General features: G+C 29.0%; 1 protein-coding gene across 2 annotated transcripts in view; it reads right to left on the minus strand.

Annotated features, from left to right (window-relative positions):
* LOC129960764 (proton channel OtopLc-like) overlaps nt 1-24,424 on the minus strand; it is a 151,990-nt gene that overhangs the window by 80,207 nt on the left and 47,359 nt on the right. The window contains exon 1 of one of the 2 annotated variants that reach the window (XM_056074384.1): nt 12,601-12,767. The exons of the other annotated variant lie outside the window; for it this stretch is intronic. Coding sequence (XP_055930359.1) covers nt 12,601-12,665 — 65 coding nt within the window. The 5' untranslated portion in view covers nt 12,666-12,767. Of the gene's footprint in view, nt 1-12,600; nt 12,768-24,424 lie in introns of those variants that run through there. 2 annotated transcript variants of the gene reach the window in all.

Below are 24,424 nucleotides of genomic sequence, written 5' to 3' on the forward strand. Positions count from 1 at the left end.
TCCTTTGCATCATTTAATGAAAACATGACAGTAAAAACAAACAATGAAATAAAAATTCTGAAGCGAATCTTTTTTAATTAAATATTCAAAAGAAAAATATATTTTTTAAGCAGCTTCTTTTTTACTTCAAAAAATAATAAGGAAAAAATATTTTTAGTCGAAATGTATATGAAAAACCTTTGAATGAGCAAACATTGAACATCATTGGGTAAAACTGTATATAAACCATCCCTATTCCTTAATATATTGTCTTGGAGCCTCGGTAACGCTCACATCACTTTCATAATCACTCTTAATATAGTGTGTTTTTGTCTATACAACAATATACAAGTATTACACTCAAAATCCATTTTACATGTATTTCATGTTTAATTTCTTGGTTCGACGAAATACATATGGAGCAGATGATCCATATGTATTATCTGATGATGCACTTAAAATCCATTTTACTTGTATTTGATGGTTAATTTCTCGGTTACACGTTTACATATGCAGCAGATGATATCAACCTGTAGTACTTAACCGGTTACGGGCTCACGAAAGTAATATTTGTCATGGCGAGAAACACAAAGTATAAGAGATTAAAATTTGAAAAATAATTATTTAAATAAAAAAATTTAATATATCCTGTGTTTAAAAGGACTAAAAAATATAAAATAAATTTTCATATCCCTATACAGATTATCCTGAAAATTCGTGATCGTGAAATTTTAAGTTCATAATCACAAATTTTCAGGACCATCTGTTTGGGGCTAACAATTCATACGGGATTATATATCTATATGGGACTAGAAGAAGTTATTATATAGTTTATCGGGAAGTTAGTTTAAAATCTATTGCAAAATTTCTACCAAACAGACAAACAAGAAAGCGAGTTAATAAAAAACGTGCTAAAAAGTTATAAAATTTTATTATTTCAAGTTCGTGGAAGAAGTGAAAGTTCTGCAAGTCCAAAAGTCTACTAGGTAGCAACAAAAGAAAAGTGCCAAGAACTCGGTGTTAAAGCAATAAAATATTTAATGACTTTCACGAATCTTGTGAAAAGAGCACACTGGTCTTATGCATATATTGATAACAAATATTGTAGTAACCTTGATGCGGTTCTAGGCACGAGACTATATCTGTCTTCACTGAAACTTAATTTCACAAAGCTCAGTTTCATGAGAATTGTATTGAAATTGATTTTGAATTTAATTTGAATCGCTTGATTATAAGCAGTTAACATTATTAATAAAACAAGCAGTTAACATTGTTAATAAAACGTTCTTTGGGATTATTAATAAATTATTATCAAAAAGTTCTTTGAGATAATAAACAAATTAAGATCAAAAAGTTCTTTGGGATTATTAATAAATTATTAATAAAAAATTTGGGGGGGATTATTAATAAATTATTAATAAAAACTTATTTGGGATTATTAATAAATTATTAATAAAAATTTCTTCTTTGGGAGAAATGTACACACAATGGAGAATACTCAAAAATAAAAGACATCTAGAAGGAAATAAAAATTTTAAGCAGTGATATGACAAAATAAATATTGTACAACAAATAACATTTAAAATTTTCATATAGCATTCGACGCAATGATCTTTTTTATGAAAATTTATGATATTTAGAAACATATAATAAAATGTTTTTTAAAAAAAAAAAACACGCTTGACGTTACAATTAGAGCAACTAAAGAATAATAATTAAAATCATTCTCTTCAGAGTTCAATATAGCCATGCATAATCTAAAAAATAGGCTAAAGTTAACGAAATATAGTAAACAAAAACTCAGGTTTTGAAAAAAAAATATTAATTGTGGAAATATAATTATCCATAAGACAAAAAAACTAAACAATTTTTACTTTTTTGTCCAATATAAAATAATATTTTGTGACGCAAGACGAATTAATAAACAAGAAAAAAATTACGAAAATTTTTTTTCCGCTAAAGTCAAAAACGTATCTTTATATATGTTTCAATGATGTTAGTTAAAGTCCTGTATCATATAAAACAAAAAAAATACCTTTTGTCTTCCAAAAAAACTACCAATATATCATAAGAAACCTCATTTCCAGTAACTATAAACTTTTGTTTCTATAATGTGATTCTTTTATGTTACTCTAACAGCGTTAGCTTATCTTAGCGTTTCATGAGCATTATTATTTTCAGGCAGTGACTTGGAACAAGCACTGAATACCATTACAAAAGGTGAATTCTAAGAATTTATCGAGATGAATGGGTCAACCTCCCTAAAATCGACCGAGTCATTTCCGCTTTAGATCGCTCAACTTCAAAACATTCAGATGATGATGATTTACGATTACTATATTTTGAAGCATCGATTGTAGACATCATTCAGAGATTTCGCTAGATTTTCGTAACGAGTAAAAACTCAAATGCTTTCTGAATGAAAGGAAACATTCGGAATTGCTATTATTTTGAAAATCTCAGACGCATACTTCACATTTTATGGAAACTCCAGACTTCAAGACCGCAATAAAGAAGTTATATAAAAATTTAATGTATAACAAATCGGTAAAGCTTCAACATATTTCATGTTCACAAGAATTTGCACAAGAAAAAGAATACAAAGTTTTATTTTTTGTCGAAGTAATTTTAAATAAATAGAAGAAAACTAAATTCATCTTAAAACTCCTGCAAGATATCTTTAGTACTTTTTTCTTTCTATTTTTGCTTTTCGGAATAAAATATCAACGTAGATAATAAATAAAAATTATAAGACCTAATTGCACACACAGTAAAACTCCCGTTTTTACGATTATAATTTACAAACCAATCTTGGAAATAAATCTTTCAAAATTATCGCTATCATTTATCCTGTTTTACTAATTGGAGACGTTTATAATTCTGCAAGAATTGAACTATTTTGAAACAAAAAAATAAATAATTTCATTCAGAAATGTCAGGAATTTATCTTTAGTGTCTTCTTTCTTTGCATTTTCAAACAGTAAATTCTTATTTCCGCGGAGTTGGATGACTCAGCAATCACTCATAAGTCCGCGAATAATCTGCAAAATGATCGGAAAAGGGCACAAATCAACGCCTAAATGCTTTGGAACAATTTTTATTTGCAGTGGGAGGGCTGCACATACAGTTATGACTCAGTACACAATGAATTTCTGATTTTGTTTCTTTAATGCGCTAAATCACATCTTTCCTTGTGATTGAAGCCTTTTAATTTCATTTTGTTAAAAAAGTAGAAAAAAGATCGTGGATGAACCCCAAAAGAGAAAATCAGGATTTTGCTGTAAAATATTTTTCAGGTTGGCCTTGAAATCCAAAAAATAAAAAATATTCCTTCATTTATATTCACATAGTAGGATCATGTTTTTTTGCGAATATCTAATTTACTATGCCATCTCTGTCTAGAAATAAATCCCTTAAATGAATGCAAGTATTTATTCAGTTTTATGAATTAGAAACGCATATTTCTTCGTTTGTACTATTCCATTTCTGAATATTTTCTTTCTTTTCCATCCAACAGTGACAAATGAATAACGGCCATCATAGAAGAAAAAGAAATGAAAAGACACTATAAGGCCTCCTATTGCATGATCTCAAGGTTTACGAACTCGATTTTCTCTATGAGTGGAGATAATCACCTTGAGGACATCAGAAGCTCGAATGCGGTTGAAGACTCTTCAGTATCTTTTTGATGCAAAGCTTCTTTTATATTCCAAGAAAATAAGTGACATTAATCAAGTAGATCGAATGTAGAAATCTTTTATTTTGTGATGAGATTGGTTGTAAAGCCATTTCAGTAATTAATTATTAAAAGGCTATCAACTATATGGCAAAACTAGATAAATTTTTGAAATAAAGGTACTTTCTCACATACTTACACCATGCGGCGCAACATATGATTAGCTGCGTAAGTACAGTAAAGGTACTTTCTCACATACTTACACCATGCGGCGCAACATATGATTAGCTGCGTAAGTACAGTAAAGGTACTTTCTCACATACTTACACCATGCGGCGCAACATATGATTAGCTGCGTAAGTACAGTAAACGGAATCGAGTGCACATTTTGAGCAACTTCCCATTGATCTATTGTACAAAATCTCTTCTTCTCCAATTTTGGCATCAAAACCACAAACCGCTTACCTTTTATCTTGATTTTTTTTAACTATCTTGTTCAAATTTATACAAACGGATAAACAAGTAGACTCTCTACTATTTGTAAGATTTAGTCCAAAATGAGGCACAGATCGACAATCTGAAAATAAGTCATACTTCTGACTCTCCGACTCGCCACGAAGGCACACGGATTTAAACCATAAAACTGAATGACCGGCCCGCTGCAACAGCAACACTGGCGGGAGCTGTGGTTGAGTCCTAAGGGCCATCACCGGCCACGCTACAACCCTCCCTGAAGGAAGTACGTCCCGTCATCGATAGGAGGAGTCCAATCCCCCACCTATTTCTGTACCCTCCAGGGTGGAGAGATACAACCACCATGCCGGAAGCATCTTATCCTCATTTCGAAGTGTCCCCTCATTTCGAGATTTACAATCTGAAAATAAATAAGAACTAAAATTCTCACCCTATATCTCGTGGCACTTTTGAATTCTCACGATCACTATGCATGGAAAAAACAGATTAACAATCAATTTTTCTGAGGATTTGATCCAAAATTTGTTAAGATATATAAATCTAGTAACAAAGTAACAGGTTAAATTTTATTTATCTAACACTTAACGTTTTTAGAGTATCATGCATACAGACGAACAGGCAATTCCATCAAAATTTTACACATATCCACGGTTGTAAAGACCATATATCAATTTTTCGTCTTCATTTTTCGTTTAACTTGTTGATAGATAACCTGGTATAATTCAAAATATGTTTCTTTTCGAATTTAAAAAGGTCTAATACTCGTCTCGAGGTCAAATTTTTGATGATTGCCTTATATACTAGAAAATAAAAATTTAAAGTATCAGAATCATTTTCAACTTTTTACTATTATTTGACGATTATAATACTTTACCTTGTATGCCTCTCTCGGCATGCTTTTCCTTTATTTACTTCGTACTAAAGAAAATATTTATTGTCATGGAAATAGACCTTAACAAAAATATTGGAATGAAATAATCGAAAATTATAGATATATTTATCCTTATCTTAATAAAAATAAAAATCTTCTTTGAAGCTATGCATATATATGTATGTATGTTCCACAACTCCTTCTAAACAACTGTATTCAACTAAATTTTGCAGTCTTATAAAATCAGAGAAAGAATACTATCACTTTTTTAAAGTATAAAATTTAATTAAATATTCAATTAAGTAGAAATTAACCAAAGTTTGGCCTTTTTATATACTGTGAGCTACTTTACCACTATCTTTTAATTCCTTTTTATTTTAATAGGTCTTTTGACCGTACTTGTATTGGTTTGAAAATAATGATTTAATATGATTGAAGGTAAAAATAAAGGCGAGTTTAAGTCACTCAGTCAAACGAAGATAATTTTTCTAATATTGCAAAATTTTCAGAACAGTATACCGCAAAATGTGCAGTACATAAATATTAATAGCATGTGGATAAAATTAGCTTAACGATGATTTTTATAAATCGTCTGGTTCAATTGATATTCTAAGTTTAATTACAAACTTTTTATATTATAAAAGGAAATTTTTTATATTGTAATATTTCCTACAAATATACATAGTTTTGTGTTAAAAATACATGAAAAACTTTAATCATAAGCAAAGCTGGGTATATCAACGAATAGTAAATAAAGATTGCAAGTCAGTAAACAATCAGAGCTTAAAATATCAAAATAAATGTGGAAAGTAAAAAATGTATTTTTCATATTTCCTTTTTTTTTAAGTCGATCCGTGGCCGATCGTATGGGCACGAAACCTTTGTATCATGATGGGGAAGATTTTTGACTTGTAATGAAGTCTTTTTTCTTCTTTTTCAACAGAGATAATTTTTTCTGCTCCTGCTAGACAGGTTCGGAAGTGACCGTCGAAGAAAAAGTTCGTGCTCTACAATGGATTCCGCGTGGTGCAATTGGCATTGTATGCAAAAAATAATAAAATAAAATCATAATAACACTTTTTATTTTTATTGTAGAATAGCCTCGAGTACTGATGCTTCCATTTCCTATTTGGAACTTGAATTTATTCGCATAGCTTTCCTTTTTACTGAAAAATCTAGAAAACTGACTCTATGCCTATACAGATTCATATCATTACCAATCCATATACAGATTTATTGAACAATTTTGTCTTCTCTATATGAAACCCTTTATAATTTTATGTTTATTATGTTCGAGTCCCGGTTCGGGCATGGTTGTTCTTCTTCTATGCTCTATCTGTCAGGTGTGTGAATATGGCCCCCTCCCCATGAAAAGGGCTTGTGCAAGCGAATGTCATGCATAAAGTAGCAAAGTCGTACTCTTGGCCCTAGTTGGCGCTGATCGCTGATAGATAACTGTCAGCGGGCCATAAGTCACAACACAACGACAACAGCCTGGTCATATCTGTTTCTTGGGCCAATAAATCCAAACAAACAACCAACTTCTTTTAGTTTTAAGTTAATTTTAACGTTCCCAAGCTATTTGATCTGAAAAGTTTCGTCTATATACAATATTTCTATTTGCTCCTTAGAATAATATCAATAATAGCTTCCAACGAGTTATCTACTTTTCTTTCTTATATGTTGCATTATAATGTTTCATTTATACTGCATAAGTTAGATAATCACATGATCATTCATATTATCCTGATAATTGTCATTGTCTCTGGTATGAATATTTGTCATCAAATGCATCCTTATATGCTTATCTAAGCATGGACATACTGGCACTCATTTACTGATTCTTTTTAGAATGTAACATTTCAAATTAATTTCCGTTTGAAAGTTTTAAGGAAAAGTATCAGGTTGTTAAAGTATCAGGTTTTAAAAAAAGCAGCTAGCGATTTAGATGATGCAGTAGTTGTGGTTTGACGTCAAATCTGTTTGATACATCAATAGTGAACGTCGCTGGATGCGAATTATCACCAAAACTCCTAATCTGTGATAATGAATCATATCAAAACTCACTTGAATAATATTCAGCATGATCGGCAAAATTAAATTTGTAAACAACTTCGACTTCGTAACAGCGTGTTGAAAATTACGACCTAGTCTTGATGAGTCCTGGTGGCTAAACAAGATACAATAAAGATAATAAAGATAGAGGGTACCAAATAGCAATTGATAGTCGATTTTTGGAAACAATCACATTTAGCAAACATCCCAACGCCGTGAAACATTTGTTAAGAAAAAAAAAGTAAAAAATAGTTGTAACAACAATGATATTTTTTGCTAACTAAGATTGAGCGGTAAATCATCACTATTATATCAAAATGTTTTATGGCGCAAAGTGCACACAACAAAAGGTATTAAGTTATGATGTAGTAGCTGGAAATATCAGTGACATTTAACATTTTATAATCAATGCAACAACCACATATCACCTAAACAATATCACATATAGCAATTTGTAAGCATGTGTAACTCACCTTTACAAGTGTTCTGAATCAACAAAATGTTTTACAAATTTGACAAACAACATTTTGATATAACAGTGACGAAATACTTTTGATAAATAAAGCTGGTTTATTGAAGTAAAATAATATTACAGAAGATAACTTTAACTAAGCTTAGTTATATGAGCAAAGGACGGTAAACCAGCTGTTACATCAAAATTCCGTATTTTTTGCTGTGTACGGATTTGACATACGATAATTTGATTTAATAGCGACGGAATGCGCTTTATAAATATAAATGCATATGATTCTATTAAAATTTATCTAAACGCTTTTGTGGCTTTTTTATTTTTTTTTATTCTTGAAATACACATGAAGGAATGCAATTGTACTTTTATGAAATTCTAGTTTTGAAGGGTAACTAGTACTAATGAAAGAGAATAATTAATTTTCAATGATTAAAAAAGATTTTATTTTGAAAATATAAATAAAAAGAATGATAAAAAAAATGGATTTAAATTCTATTTAAAAACTTTTTCATAGCATATTATCTACAAATGAAAAGTAATATTCAAACTTTGTACCAATGAAGTTTATTGTAAGTAAGTTGTAACAATGAAGTTTATTGTTTGTACCAATGAAGTTTATTGTTTGTACCAATTAAGTTTATTTATTATTATAAGTTATCATGTTTTAAATATAAATACTATCTGGCTTATTACAATATACAATTTGAGAATTTTTTAAAAAATCATGTAACAGAAGACTTGTTTATAATTTTTTTATTCTTCAAGGGTTTTCAAATATTCATAAACTTTAATATTATATCTTTTAACAATGATTCAAAACTTTCATTACGAATGTTATTCATCAGTAACATTTAAAAGAAATTTTCGAAAAGTGAATAATTGTTAACTCGGCTTTGTGGAGCTTGTTTTGCCGCTATAACGTTATTAAAACAAATATTAATAATAAAATTTTCCAGAAAGAAGATTTTCCGACGAAAAACACTTCTCATCAAAAATGCATAAATATGGAAAAAGTAAATTGTTTTACTTTTTTATTAAAGACTTTATTAATTTGTTCATTAAAATAGATACTACAATTATCAAGTATTTAGTCATAGTGGAATCTACTCCAAGTAGCAGTATATTATCACTTTTATTTGATACAGGAATTTCTCAAAATAAAATCTTAGAAATTAAATGTTATATTTCATTTGCATTTCATGGAAGGAAATTCCACAGAAGAATTTTTTGGAGATACTTAGAGCAATGTAATTCTTTCTCGTTTGAAATAACCTAATACAAAATATTTCTTGATAAGTTTTTTCTTCCTTACAAAAGAATTCTGATCTACAGTACATGCACAGTTCATTGTAAATAAAAATCTAAAAAGAGGTTTTATAAGCAATATACCAGATATATTTTAAAGATGTTTACTTAGATGAATAACAAATTAATAAAAATTAGCTACATAAATTACTTACGTAATTTCTCGAAAATAAAACGGACAAAAACATAATGCTTAGTTATTAGATAAAAGATAAAACTTCCCTTTTTCAATCAAGAAAACGCTTATTTCTAATTGCAGTAGTCACAATAATTAACTTTTTGGATTGTAATTAGATGAAAAATAATTGAAATTAATTTCACATTTTCAAATTCTCGAAATCTTTTATAACGTGTTTCTTTAATGCTAAATGGCATTTGCGCACATGTAATACACAAATAAATACCCCACTCCATTTTTTAACGCTACCCCTAAAAGCAGGAAAATGTTTTAAGAACTGCCAAAGCTAAATCAACATCAAATCATATTATTTCATAATAGCTAAGAAAACATTAAAAAAAGTCTGCATTAGAATTATTTTTTCAAAAAACATTGAATCATAAAATTAGATTTTATGTAGAAAATCCTTTAAAACTGTATTTTAAATGCATTAAGCATCACTTATTTAACTAAAAATTCTCAATGAAACAATTTAAGTAATCAATATAAGTTAATAATATGCTTTAACTTTTATATTTTATATCTGAAATAGATTAGTAAAATATTTCTATGCAGTTTTGTATACAATTTAGAAAAAGTATTAATTTTTGTAGAAACAGTATTAATAATAAAATGAAAAAATGCATGTTTTCGCACAATTAATATTAATAAGATAAAAAAACAATGTTTTTGCATAATTATAGCTAATAAAATAAATAAATAATTACAATAACTACAATTAAATAAGTAATATTAATAAGTACAATTAAAGAGTTTATTCATTCAGTCACAGAAAATTTAAATCAATTCATTCCGACATAAAGTCGCCTGTCCTTTGCAGTCGATGATAAAAATGTGCCTATGTAATCTTTTTTAAATAAACAACTTTATCAAAATACACTCTCTTTCGTGAGAAATTTAAACCTTTTTAAAAATATTTTATCTAATCTAGAACGTTCAAAAAGATTTGTGTTTCAAATGCATCAAAAATCGACCGGCGTCTTTTTTTTTTCCTCCAGAAAGAAAAATGGGAAGCTTCATATTCTATGAAGATTTTAATTAGCAAGCAATATTACTTACAAATTCTGTTGACATGATAATCATTTTGCAACTGCTGGCAAATTTAGATGGGAAAAAATGATCCCTGGGAATTTTTTCCCTCTATATCAGGTCAACAAAAATTATGTTTTCTTTTTACAAAATAACATACTCGTAAAACAAAACATTTGCGCTTTATAAATATTTAACAACAGTGTAATTAATTATTTAATCATTTACTAAAGTTTAATTTCACAAAATAATAAAACTAATTATTTTAAATTACAAACAAGTAGGATAATAAAAATGCACCTGGGTAAAATAGAATAATAAACCATTAGATTATAATTAATTGAAAGCGTATTATAATAAAATATGATTTAAATCTAGATTAATTAATCATATTAACTTTTAGATAAATTGATCATATTGCGTATGAAAATAGAGATAAATAGTTAACTTATTGAACGATCCATAATAAAAATTAATTACAAAAACAGTAACGAAATACAATCTTTATTTTAAATTCAAACCTTTCTAAGTCTAAAAAGTGTCTTCGAAGCCATTCAATGACATTTAAATGCTATTTTCTTTTTAATTAAGTTCATTAAAAAACAAATTGGCATTCTTTTTTAGTTTTTCAATAAACTTTACTTTTTACAAGCAATATCATACAGAAAAAAAATGAAACTATAATTGAAAGAAAAGAATTAATCAGATGAAAATTCAAAAACCTGCAACCAAAAAATCAGTCGATTTAAGCTCAAGGTCTCGATCAGCTGAGAATTGATTTCAAAAATCCAGTTCGCTTATCTTTCCCAAAGTGCTCTTGAAAAACAATCAGTAACTTCAATTATTTATCTGATATTGGAAGAGAAAAACATCTTCTGAAGGTTGCAATGTGTGAAAGCTCTTCTGAATGAAAGAGCTAAAATTTGGCTGCATAAATAAACGTGAAACTTGATAAGTTAAAACCTTCTAAAAACCTCTTTAACGACAGAATTCTAACTTTGATTTCCCACAAAAAAATTTAATTTCTCAATTATGCGGTGTAATATATATAAATAGATTTACATTTTTGAAGGAAAAATTTTTGAATTTTTTTTTTTCAATAAAAGTCAATTATTTCACAAATAAATTTAAAGTAAAAATTTCAGAACATTTCACCGCATTATGATGTTTATTCATTTGGAAATTGCTTTTAATAAATAAAAAAAATTCATTTTAAGCAAAAGAATTACATGGTTTTCATCATTTATCATTTATTTAAAAATTTATGATGAAGTTTTGGGTTTTATAAAATTCCCATTATCCTTTCAGTTTTTTTTTTAAAAAAATTGCAACAAAAATAATTGCTCAAAGTTTTTTCAACAATTGATAATCAAAATGATCAAAATCAATTATTACAACACGATAATCATTATGATTTTTTTCTCTAAATTTCAATTTCATGGTCATGGGTATATTGAGTTAAAATTCTTGTAATTATTATGGCCAAAATATTCACCAAGACAAAATGATAATCTCATTATTAGTTCACAACTCTGAAGCACCTAGAAAAATAATTAATATAATAATTTTTAATAATGAGATTCGTGATACATCAAACATAACAACATGTTTTGATCTTTTTTACGAACTGGAAACACTTTGTTATAATTAATTTGAGCTGGGATTTTTAATAATATGAATCGGATATCTCAAGCCATACATAAAGGATATTTACATAAAATAAATCCAAAGAAGAGTGAATAGTTAAGTAATAGTTTGCAAAGCCAGTGCTTCCTTCCTCTTTTATAGCAAATCTGAGTAATGGTAACTAGAGACGCGCTGAAGCCTGAAATTCATTCTGTCACAGACATGTACACAAGTAGGTTGATCGTGTTATGTTTATTTTTCTTTCAAACTAAATGCATCAGTTTCTATAGAAGCATAAATTTTATCCCTCGAAAGGTTGGTGGCTTTTTCTTCTAGAATGAAAACAATTTATTTTCGAATCCATGATTGCCGGCTTGTTTTCTACTGTAAAGCTCACTCACTCTCTTTCTCTTGCTCTCTCTCTCTCTTTCTCATTTCTATTCTATTTTATTTCCGGCGATATTATAACTTCTTTTCGTTTTTCAACATCATACTCCTCAGTCTTCTTTTCTAAAAAATTATTTTCATAAAACAGAAGAAGGTTTTAAATAAATACAGGTGAGTCTTCCAAATAATATTGCTTGAAGTAATCCATGGAACTGTGCCGAAAATACATATTTGATATTGCTCAAAAAGGAAACAAAGTAAAATAGCAAATTTAGCTATAAGCTAATGGATCTTAATATTTTCTTGTTTCGAAAAATAATATTTATATAAAAATTATTTGAAACGAATGCAAATTTCATAGAATTGATCTTGATCCACTCGGTGAAATACTTATAAAATAGCTACAAATGATTTGATATAATATCTGACCAAAGTTTAATGAACTGAAAACATGAATTAATATTGTGCTGAAACCCATATACAAATGACCTCCATCAAATATATTTCTATTTTATCCATTCCCGGAAGTAATTTTCAAAAAACAAACTTACCTTCTTCTATCCCTGTCTTCTCTCTGGGCTCTTTCCGAGCTGAAATTCCCAATGTCCATTGACATATCATCTGGGTTGGAGACCCGCAGGGCGCCCGCGTGGCCATCGGGGCTTTCAATGCCCACCGGCCCATGTCGGGGCACCTGTCTCCTCGGTGTGAGGTAGGCCAGTTTGTTCGGCTACGGATCCGTTGGAGAAGTGCTAGCTGTGGACAGGACGCGAGCGCGGCAAAAAGTGCCGCAGAAGAACCTGTCATTAAGTAGCCGTACAACAATGGTTCGGCTGTCCATCAACCGTAGGTATTGTCTCGGGCTTTTCTCTCGCACATCAATAACACTCTAACACATACACCACGGAGCCAGGCAATTAAAGGGTAGAACGAATGATCTCCCAAATGTATATAAAAGAACTTGATCTATACAATAAACGGAGTGAGAATAAAGTTCCAACCGAGGGGTTGCCCCGGGTGGCGTCTTGCTCGCTTTAGTCATTTGCAGGATTTTCGATACTAAATCACTCCTGGAGCAAAATTTTAACTAAAAAAATTAATTTTTATATTTATTAAGGCACTTCATCCAATGTGTTTGGTTTTCATCAAGCACCTTGAAATAAAGTTATTTTCTAAAGAATTGAAAAAGGTATGGAATGGAACGTAAGAATATTGTGTTCTTGTATAACACACGAATATTGTCCATTTCCACATTTCGATAAACCTATTAATTAAAACAAAAAACATGAACATTTGGTGTATGAGAGTCGACAACGCCTTCGAATTCTTTTTGGGGATTTAAACTGAAATGCAACTTAAGTGACAAAGGTTCATTTAAAATGGAATTGTAGCATTGAGATAAGCTCATAAAAAAATTTCAAATTATTGATGGAAATTAAAAATTAGTTTTAAGTGAAATACCACAGTAACTTGGAATTCCAGTTATTCAAATCCGGAGATTTAAAAGCACATTTAATTAGCATAAAGTGCAAAAAATATTTGGACTGTGATTCATATCATTCTCATATTTTTCGAATAATATTTACAATACAAAATACTTCAATTGCTTCAATAGTTTGATGAACTTCATAAAAAAATAATTCAAAAATTGTTTTATCGTTAAAATTCATAAGTCGGTTAAAAAACACATTGAATAGGATTTTTAATGAAAAAAAAAATGTATTTATGTGCTCTCGCCTTTCTCCTTTGCCCTTCCATGCACTTGTAATAGAATTTGTTAAATTTTCCTATGAAGAAGCTCTTAAGTCTTCGTCTGTAAAGAAGAACAGAATTGTCTTGTTAAAATATGTGCGATCGAAATTATAACATTAGAAAACAAGTTCTACCGTTACATTTTTAAATTAGCTTTTATTGTTCAATTATTGTTATTTTTTTTTTCAAGAATCTTAGAGTGACAAATGTCTAATATGTGCAAATACATATTTCAACTCACAATTCACTTTAAAACACATTTTCTTCTTCTGCTTTTAGTTATTATGTGTTATTCTACTCTGTTCTATTTATATATTATTATTACAATGCAAATTCAAATAGTATTTAAATTGACGCCTATCTAAAATTAATTGGTCAGTAAGGGAACCCACGTGATTTACATACCTACTGTGACAAATGATAACTATAAATGATTATTCCCATCTTGTTAAGCATGGATACGCCCAGTTAAGCCTGAATAATCTAGTCCCTGAGAATAGGAAGGTGAGCATTATAGTCAGCTTGCCCCCATTATAGTCAAGCCTCCAGGTAGTTTGCTATTTATGCCCCATCTTCCACCGAAAGCAATACGTCCCTTCATCAGAAATGTAGTCATTACAACCACATCATCACTTAGATACCTCTGGAGAACCTCATTATACCCTTATTATCATTATGTGGAGAAACGATCATTCTCTTACTTATCCAACAACTTCCCATCTCCATATCTGTTTCCAAAGGAAATGTGACAATTGTTAAGAGATACAGCAAAATAATAACAATTAATGGGAAATCAATAACCGACTCTGTTAAAAACTATTTGAATAACACGTTAATAAATTATGGCGGAAAACATCATACTCTTTATTTATGTTTACTGAAAAAGTTTAGACAGTCAAATTATTGAGATTTAAAGTATTACATCAATAATACTCTTATTTGACTAAATGCTGATAATTATTTTGAAATAATTAATGTAAAAGCACTGACTCAAATGGTATTGACTCATTGTAAATGGAAGCAGTAAGCATTTGATGTTTACAACAAATACCAAAATATTCTTTCTCTGTGAGTGTTTAAGCGTTAATTAACGAGCTTTAAAACATTTTGTTTGAAATGTATCTTTATTTTTACTAAGAAACACCACGCAATTAGCTGATATATTTATTCACTACAGGTTTAGTGCAAGCAATTCAAAAAAAAAAACTCGATTTTACTAACCAATTACCAACAACCAACTCATCAACAAAAGCCAAAAGATAAACGAGTTTAATTTTGAGGACACTCTGCTTTACAGTGTTGCTTTCAAAACGTTTATACAAATTCTGGAAACGACCCCATGGAAGGAATTTCTCATTAGTTACATCATCATCAGGGTATCTTTAACATCATGATTGAAATTACCCAATCTAGAAATAATTAAATTTTCAATGATGTAAAACACAATTGTATGTATTGCTACTTTCTAAATAAAGATGTTGAAATCGTTGCCATGATGTTTCCTATCTTAATTTGAACTATATTTTTCTATCTTAATTATTCCACCCCCCGCCTCCAAGTCCCGTAATACAATAATTATAAAATAACTAAATGTCAGAAAGAAGTGCAAGGATATTTTTCACACTTATTATATTTAAAAAGAGGTCAATGAAAACTCTTCTTATTTCTAATAAAACTTTTTAATTAGTATTATTAATTTACTATATAAGGCAAAACATGTAAGCCACTACTTCTAAAGCATGCCATATATTTTATATACTCGTTGCGGAATATTAGAATAATCGATCATTTTTACTGCATTAAAATTTACAGTAAAAATGTCATATTGATATGGAATGCGGTAATCAGAGTTTTTAGATACCTTCAAGAATTTTAACAGTGAAAATATCTTTATTCTTATGATATTTAATTTTGGAGATGTGTATGGCCATTGTTCTGAATATCGAAAATATCCAACATAAACACGAAAGTTCATATATCATAAAAAAAATTGGAAAAAAGCGTTTTAGTTTTTCAAATGTCTTTACAGCCTTTTTCTTAGAGAAAATTAACTCTTGAAGAATACATCTTAAAAAGTCACACGACAGATTCTCCTCGAAGAATTCTTCTAAACTGTCTCTTAATTGTAATTCTTGAGCTTTGGTTAAGTAGTGATATCCTTAGAAATTTATTTTATTTGTTATAATAAAGATGAAGTTATATTTTAGATATAAATACTTCTTTAACCTTCCATTGGGCGCAACTAATCTGTGAGATGAAGTCACATTAATTGAGTACTTATATATACTCAAATATTCATACTAAATATACTCAAATGTAAGTGAAAAGTTCTGTTTAATATGTTTTTTTAACATACATTCAAAAATTGCATTAATTGAGTACATTAATCTCTTAGATGAATTGCGCCCGATCGTGTGAGGATTTGCATTGCGCCCGACGGAAGGTTAAGAATGAAGTCAAATACATAAGAATTTTCCACAAGTGGCTTATCTGCTGTTTAATAATAAATTAAAAAAAATTTGCCATTTCAATGAAGAAAAAATAATTAATTGCTCTATTCTTATGTTTTTAAACCTTTGCACTCGGAGAAATAATTCGATGCATAATTATTCATCTAATACAAGGACTTGTTTATTGCTCCGAAAAATAAATATATACAATTGTTTAAAGTTGCATTTATCCGTACGATTAACCTTCTTTCTACTTTATAGACAATTTTAACAATCAAAATTATTTTTTAAAAAATGATAAAACGCCAAAACGATGCACTGTTTTGAATGGTGCCTGAAAAGAGTCATCCGGAGGCAAAGGGTTAATATGCTTGTGTAGTAAATTACTTTTGTTCAAAAATTTAGATTTCTTACTAAATAGTATTGATGATTTTCGTCTGCATTTTTATATGCTTAAGAAATTTGTTCATTTACTCCGAATATTTAGAAACATATCTCCAAAATGTTTCACTTAATGCCAGTACCTTAATTTTATTCTGTCAATTTAGAAAAATACCTCCAAAATGTTTTACTTAATGTCAGAACAGCAATGTTATATTATCAATGAACAAATGTCATTGTTTCCAAACAATTTAAATAGTAAAATATTTTAACGTATAAATTTAGCACAAAAATCTCTTTTACAAAGCATATATGTTCAATTTGCTATCAACTGATACAAAGGAATGCAATTAGTAATAACTATCTGATAATAACTATATTCTGCAAATAATAATCATATTATATTTATAATAATTATACACTATTAATAATAACATGGTTCTAGTCACCTTTAAAACTATTAAAATAGGATAATTATTAAATTCTGATAACTTTAAGTGTTGGCTTTAGCCATTTACGATTGTGGGTATAAAGAGAAACAACATCCCATCATTTTTTTTAAATATATTTCTTTATTAATAGTTTAAAATACTTCACGATTTTACAAAGTCCAGTTTCTATAATTACAATGTAAGGATTACATAATGAACTGAGGATATCATTTAACTACAGCTGCTTATTTCATTTTTGTTTTATAAAATAATCATGCCTAGGTTATAACAGAAATAAAAGTTTTCGATTCGTAATTATTAAACATTTTAATAGTTAATTTTTATACATTTTTCACATACATTCCCATTTGTGGATTCATTAAGTGCTACACCAAGTATCAGCCAGCTGAATTCAGTTTTATTTTAAAGGAGAATTTTTGTTGGCACGATTTTCTGGGAAATAAAAACTTCTGTTTTTTAAAAGTACCGATAAATGATATAAAGTGATTTAAAGTGGAAAGCTGGGTAATGACATAATATGAGTTAATAGTAGAAAGCTGTTAATAAGTCAGACAAACATAAAAACAAAATGAGAAACTATAATGGTTTAAATCATTCTAAATTATTGAGAGTATTTTAGGAAAGAAAATGAAGTAACATGTTTTGAGAAATAAAGGTCTAATGCATTTAATTCTGAATATCTTATTTACATTTAAAAGAAATGCAATATATTAATTTATCAATTTCCGTTACACATAAGTTTTTTTTGTATAATATAATCAGTAGCTGGACTACAAGTAGCTACATTTCAAAAAAAATATTGATGAAAATTTTTAGTTTATGATGGTTTATCATTAAAAGTTAATGAAAAAAAGTTATTGTGAATAGATTTATTTTTAATGCAGAAGTTAGTAAAACGAGCTTCATCAAATGAAACAGATAAAAATACTATTAAGTTGTAATTACATATGGATAATTCACCGGTTGATATTTACAAGTTATCATTTAATTTCATATGAAAAGCAAAAGATGTTTTAACAGATTAAATATCAATAAATACATACATGGAACGATAGATTGCAAAAAAACTGTCTTTCATTGGAAACCTCTACTTAAAAATATATATTGTTATTCGTCTTAATTTTCATCTCAGAAGGTATTTTTTGTACGTCACGAGCTTTCATATGCGAAGTTTCCCAATGGATTGTAATAAAATGGATGGAATCCAAAGACCTGACATCTCAAAGATTTGGACCGAGTACTCCAAGCGAATAAGGCATACATACTTTTTATGTTTTTGTTAAAAGAATGTATCGTTATCGCCCAAAAATTCTACTACAAATATCGATGGATTTCTACTCTTCAAACTTCCCCGGATTCGAAAAGAAAATATTTTTGCAATTATATCTATATGTCTACACCCTTTATAGCACTATAATTGGGAAACGTAACCAGCGGGACATATGAAGTTTAGTATAAGGTTTTATTACTAGACATGAAGGACAGCTTTTGAGGGTTTTAGGCAAGCTTTGGCCAAAAATACTGAGACCATTGGCTGTTTACTGATCGGGCTGTCATGTGCCTGTGAATACAGCAATTCAGAAATGCAACAAGCAAGACCAGTGAATTTTATATTATTGTAATTTATATCTAAATTTTACAGTTGTAATTTTGAACTAAACCCGTTTACAAGTACCGTACCTTGTTTTGTTTTTGTTTTCACCTGTGAATCTGAACATAATAACACAACTAGGAAAATTAATGAAATTTATGTAGTCTTGACATAAGCATTGGTAATCTTTGTCCAGTTTTGGAAAGTGATCAAAAATGCTTAACGACTTTCTGCCCTACGAAACTAAACACAAAACGTACCATATTGGGTAATGTCGTAAGTGCACAAGAAAGTCGAAAGGACCGAAATTGGATGGAAAATCTAAAGACTACATGAATGAAATTTATGTAGTCTTGACACCAGCATTGGTAATCTTTATCCAATTTTGGAAAGTGATCAAAAATGCTTAACGACTCTCTGCCCTAAGAAACTAAACACAAAACGTACCATATTGGGTAATGTCGTAAATGTACAAGAAAGTCGAAAGGAGAACATTAACATGGGTTTACTTCCGGTTTTATCTTCGGAAACAAAAACGAACGAAATTGGTTTGTAAGCATACAAGGGGCGTTTCTAAACACTACAGCAAGAGTATATATGTAATGTCTGCTCTTCACTCTTAACTCCCAACCTTTTTTATATTTTATGACTCACTTTCGTAATTTTGTAAATTCATAAATAAACGCTCTAATTTCACTTATTTTCATGCACACATTTGTACATCCAGCTTCTAAGATGCGTTAAGGTACAAATTCATTTCAGCTGATTGTTCACAGACAATAACTGGACTCGCTAAATTTAGAACATGAATGGATTTCTCTCATAGTCACGCCGCATGAAAAACAACGTGATAATAAAGAGGTGTAAAAAGTGTTGGAGGACACTTTTGTTTTATTAATTCCATCGAGGGGTATAGAGTACAAGATGTTGCTTTCCGAAACGCGTTATCTTCATTTCACTGTGGTTTTAATCATCGGCATGATTCTAAACGCTTGCAAAAAAATGTAAAATATGCTTATGAAAAATAAACGTTCAATGCATTATTTTTGAAAATTTCTCTGATTACGTACTCATCATTTTAAAAACGAAAAGCGTTGTTGTTGTTGTTTTAAGCTATTGCGGATGATTGACAGAAATTAGTGATGTGAAATGACTCTTGTCAAAGGATGATGTCAAAGGTTATGATTAATAAAAATCAATAATGTAACGGCTAATCAATCCATTTATGACCATTAAAACTTAGAATCATATTCTGATTCGAACACATTTCTCGTATTTTATAAATCTAAATGAATTAGAATAAACGAATAAAAACGAAGAGTATTTTTTTAAACTGGTTATTGTGGATGATTGACCGAAATTAGTGGTATCAAATGAACTCTTGTTAAAGGATGATGTCAAAGACTATTATTAATAAAAATCAATAATGTGACGGTTAATCAATCAATTTAGGATCATTAAAACTCAGAATCATATTCTGATTCGAACACCTTTCTCGGATTTTGTAAATTTAAATGAATAAATGAAGAAAAATTTATTGCAGATGATTGACCGAAATTAGTGGTATCAAATGAACTCTTGTTAAAGGATGATGTCAAAGACTATTATTAATAAAAATCAATGTGACGGTTAATCAATCAATTTAGGATCATCAAAACTCAGAATCATATTCTGATTCGAACACCTTTCTCGGATTTTATAAATTTAAATGAATAAAGGAAGAAAAACTTATTGCGGATGATTGACCGAAATTAGTGGTATCAAATGGCTCTTGTCAAAGGATGATGTCAAATCAGTCATGATTAAAATAGTCAGTAATGTCAACGGCTAATCAATCAATTTATGATCATTAAAACTCAAAATCATCATTCTAACATATTTCTCTGATTTTATGAATCTAAATTAATTAGAATACAAGTTTCAATGTAATGCATAATTTACTAATTTGGAAATAAAAATTATCAATGATTTTTGACTCATATATTTGATCATATTCTTTAAGATAACAAAAATTCATCACCCAGAATGTTAAATTTTCTATTTTCCAATGAAAAGCAGAATAAAACCGATGAAAGTGAAGATAATAGATATATCTTTCCGTTAGTTTGTCTGTATTTGATAGTTTATAAATGAGAAAAATAATACATCTGATGCAAATCCCTTCAACCTATTTTAAAGTTAACGCTTTTAATATAAAGTGAAACTTCGTTGATTAATGCAAAAGTTGTGTTCAGCAAACAAAGAGGTAATATTTTTACATACATATATAATGTATATATTTTGTATATATATTAATATATATGCATATGTTACCGTTAAAGTATGAAATCCGTTATTTTATAGAATACCTAGTTATTCCATGAAATAACTGATCGTGTCCGTTAAAGTGTAAAACTCTCTTGTATTTCATGGTTTAACTAGTTATTTCATAGAATAACGATCTGCAGCCCGTTAAAGCGTAAAATAATCTATATCATATATCTCGCACGACAAAAAGTAGTTGAAGAAACAGCATTAAATAATCCCATTACGAAAGTATGTCTTGTCTGTTTAAAAGAATGCAGTGAAGATATAGTTTGCTTCAAATGTATGGAGCCTGTCCATATATCATGTTCGGAAGATTATGTTTCGGAAGATTATGTTCAAAGAGAAAGAGAAAAGTCTAAAAAATGTTTAGAAATTCAAGCGAAAAAGATGAAATTAATGTCGGATAAATCTCATTCTGAAGCCTCTGTGGGGTTTACCGTCCGCATCCCAGTGCCTGAAGTTGACAGAGGAAAAGGTGATGCCAAATCTATTTTAGCTATCATCATAAAAATAACCGAAGAAGGATTTTTCCAATTGGGCACAAGAAACGGCCGCATAAAACAATTGTATTCCCTATTCCAGTTCAGTGCCTGCGAACAAAAATTAAAATCGAAAAAGTACCGGATGTAGAAATATAGCTCCAGTCGGTTGCTACAGCTCAAAGTTTAGGTACTGGTCAGGGATTTAAAAAATGTTCATGTAAAATCCAGTGTGTCAACAAAAAATGTTTTTGGTTTAGAAATAATGTTCTTTGTAATTCCAAGTGCCATTTTAGTAATCCTTGTTGTAACAAATGATTTTATGGTACGTTTCCATAAATACCATTTATACGCTGCATAAATTAGATAAATTGCTTCTTTTTCATTTTAATTGTCTATCATTAGTTTAATTTCATTTTATATAAATTGTTTATTTTACACTTTAACTGTCTCTCATTAGTTAATTTATAGAATACCTAGTTATTTTATAGAATAATCAGTTAAAGTGTCAAATTAATAACATATTACACACTTTAACGGACACGATCAGTTATTTCATGGAATAACTAGGTATTCTATGAAATAACTGCATTATATACTTTAACGGTAACACATACATATCATTTTGGATGCACATATTATACATATATTTTATATACATATTAATAGATATGCATACATATAATCTTTATACATTTTGCGTATTAATTGAATGTATGATAGCAGATTTTTATTTTTATAAAATTCACAAAACTTCACACATCTTGAATTTTTCAGAAAAATATTTTTAAAGGTCGAAAAATAAGTTATATAATAAATTATATCTAAATGAGGAATTTCAATAGTATCTATTGATATGTAGAAGCATAGATAATTACAATAATAATTCTAAGTTTAAAATGATACGCTTCATACTAATAACTACATAAATTGCATGACTATGTAGTACTGAGAAAACAAAATGAAACATTAGTGAAAATATAAGAAACATGTTTCATTTTTTAAAAACTTTATTTAAAAAAATATTATGAAAAATTTTACTGCAATTATCCAAATGAGTTTTATTTAGCGATGAACCATAGCCATAAACTGAAATCCACGAATTTAAATGAGCTGAAATTTATCAGACCTCATTTTTAAATGACAAAGATTTTATGTGGTTATTCCACGCATGTTTTTTGCAGTCCGTTGAATCTTCAAGGCAAATTTCGAAGAAGAGGAAAATAAAAAAAATAAAAAATAGTTTTTGGTCTTTCGTGGTGGGTTATTCCTTACTCAGACAGACACGCCCAATAAGATTTATATTTCTTTCTAGATATTTATGTAGCGATAGTTTACTCATTTGGAACATTTTCGCATTTAATTTTTCATTATTTCATTCTATTTTCTTTTAAGTCATGCTTGACTACTGCCACAATTTCGGGGAGGGGGGCGTTAGTTATCTCCCCAAAACTTTCTCGCATACTCTCTAATAAATATCTTATCCCCTTCCCGAAAACTGCATAAAATTGGGGACTTTGAACTCCACAAGGGCTCAGATATTTATTTTCAAAGTCCCACAAGTCAGAGTTGTGTGTTTTAATACAGAAAACCGGCATTTGTGTTGCAGGTCAATGGCTAACAATAATTATGAAATATCGATCTTTACCGTGAATCTAGTTTTTTTTTTTTTTTTTTTTTACTGAATCTAGCGTGCAATCTTTGGTGATAAATCGGTGGCATCCGGTTAATACACAAAATTTGTAAATAATGGATGCCTTTTTCGAAGAACGATTAAAACCGTGAGACATCGTATTTACAGATAGACAGAATTCCAAAAATGTACTTTTCGGATTGAGGGAGATCTGAAACGTGGAGATTCGTCAAAGTGTCGAATTCAAATATTTTGACGATTACAATACCTTCTCTTTAAATACTTCGTACAAGAGAAATTTAAAATCTGCAACGGACATTTCTTAATTGCACAAGAGATCTTTTTATAGTAGAAAATAATTTAGTTAAATGATTTCATTACCTACGATCTAATTTAAAACCGTTTCAGAAAAATGGCTGAAGTAGTTGTACTTTCTTTTAAAATAATCTAACTGATCAATGCATGACAAATTTGAATTACTTATGTCTGAACGTTTAAAGAATGTTACGTGTTTAAAGAACCAGATTAAATAAATAAAAGCAAAAAATATAAATATTCATTTAATATTTTAAACTGCTTCGATATAAATATTAAAAGAGCTTATAATATATTTACAAAGCATGTAGCATTTTCAAAGTGAAGAAATCGTTCTTTAAATGGTTAACATAAGCGATTTCTAAAAAAACACAAAGGGAAAAAATACACCTTTAGAATGTTTTTCTAAAGTCTACACATAAACCTATCCCTTTCGTCCAAAAACAAATCTCATCTTATTTTGAAAGAACTCCTTCTTACGTGGTTTCAAGTTTAAAAAAGAAAGTAAAAGATGAAAGCGCGATTTAGTAAATCATGTAGGGAGAAAAAAAAAATTGAAAATGCGATCATTGTTTCTTTACCTAAATAAATGCCTACCGTTATTCAAAGAAAAAAAGTTTGAAATCATGATTTGTTGCTCAACAACAAAAAATAGAAAGTATCTCAGTTTTTTCTGAAACCATTACTATTCACAAAGAATTTCCTAATTAAAACAACACGATGTTTTTCTCTCTCCTGGCGTTCGTTCAGTTGCTTCGTGTACTTGTGGGATAATAATCGTTGTAAAACAGACCTTTTATATCTTGGATTTATGTATGTTATTTCATTTGTTAAAAAAAATTGTTTTCGTGGGTTAATAAACCTTTCAAAATTTAGTATCTTGGCTAACAATAGCTCGAGAAATTATTGACAACAAAAGGTTTTCATTCTCAATTATTTTTTAAATCATTAGACAAAGATCTCAGGCTCGAAATTGGATTTTGCTAAAGACACCTTGTGCCCTAACTAGGTTCAT

The sequence above is a fragment of the Argiope bruennichi genome, chromosome X2 (genome assembly GCF_947563725.1).
Source record: "Argiope bruennichi chromosome X2, qqArgBrue1.1, whole genome shotgun sequence".
Classification (NCBI taxonomy): domain Eukaryota; kingdom Metazoa; phylum Arthropoda; class Arachnida; order Araneae; family Araneidae; genus Argiope; species Argiope bruennichi.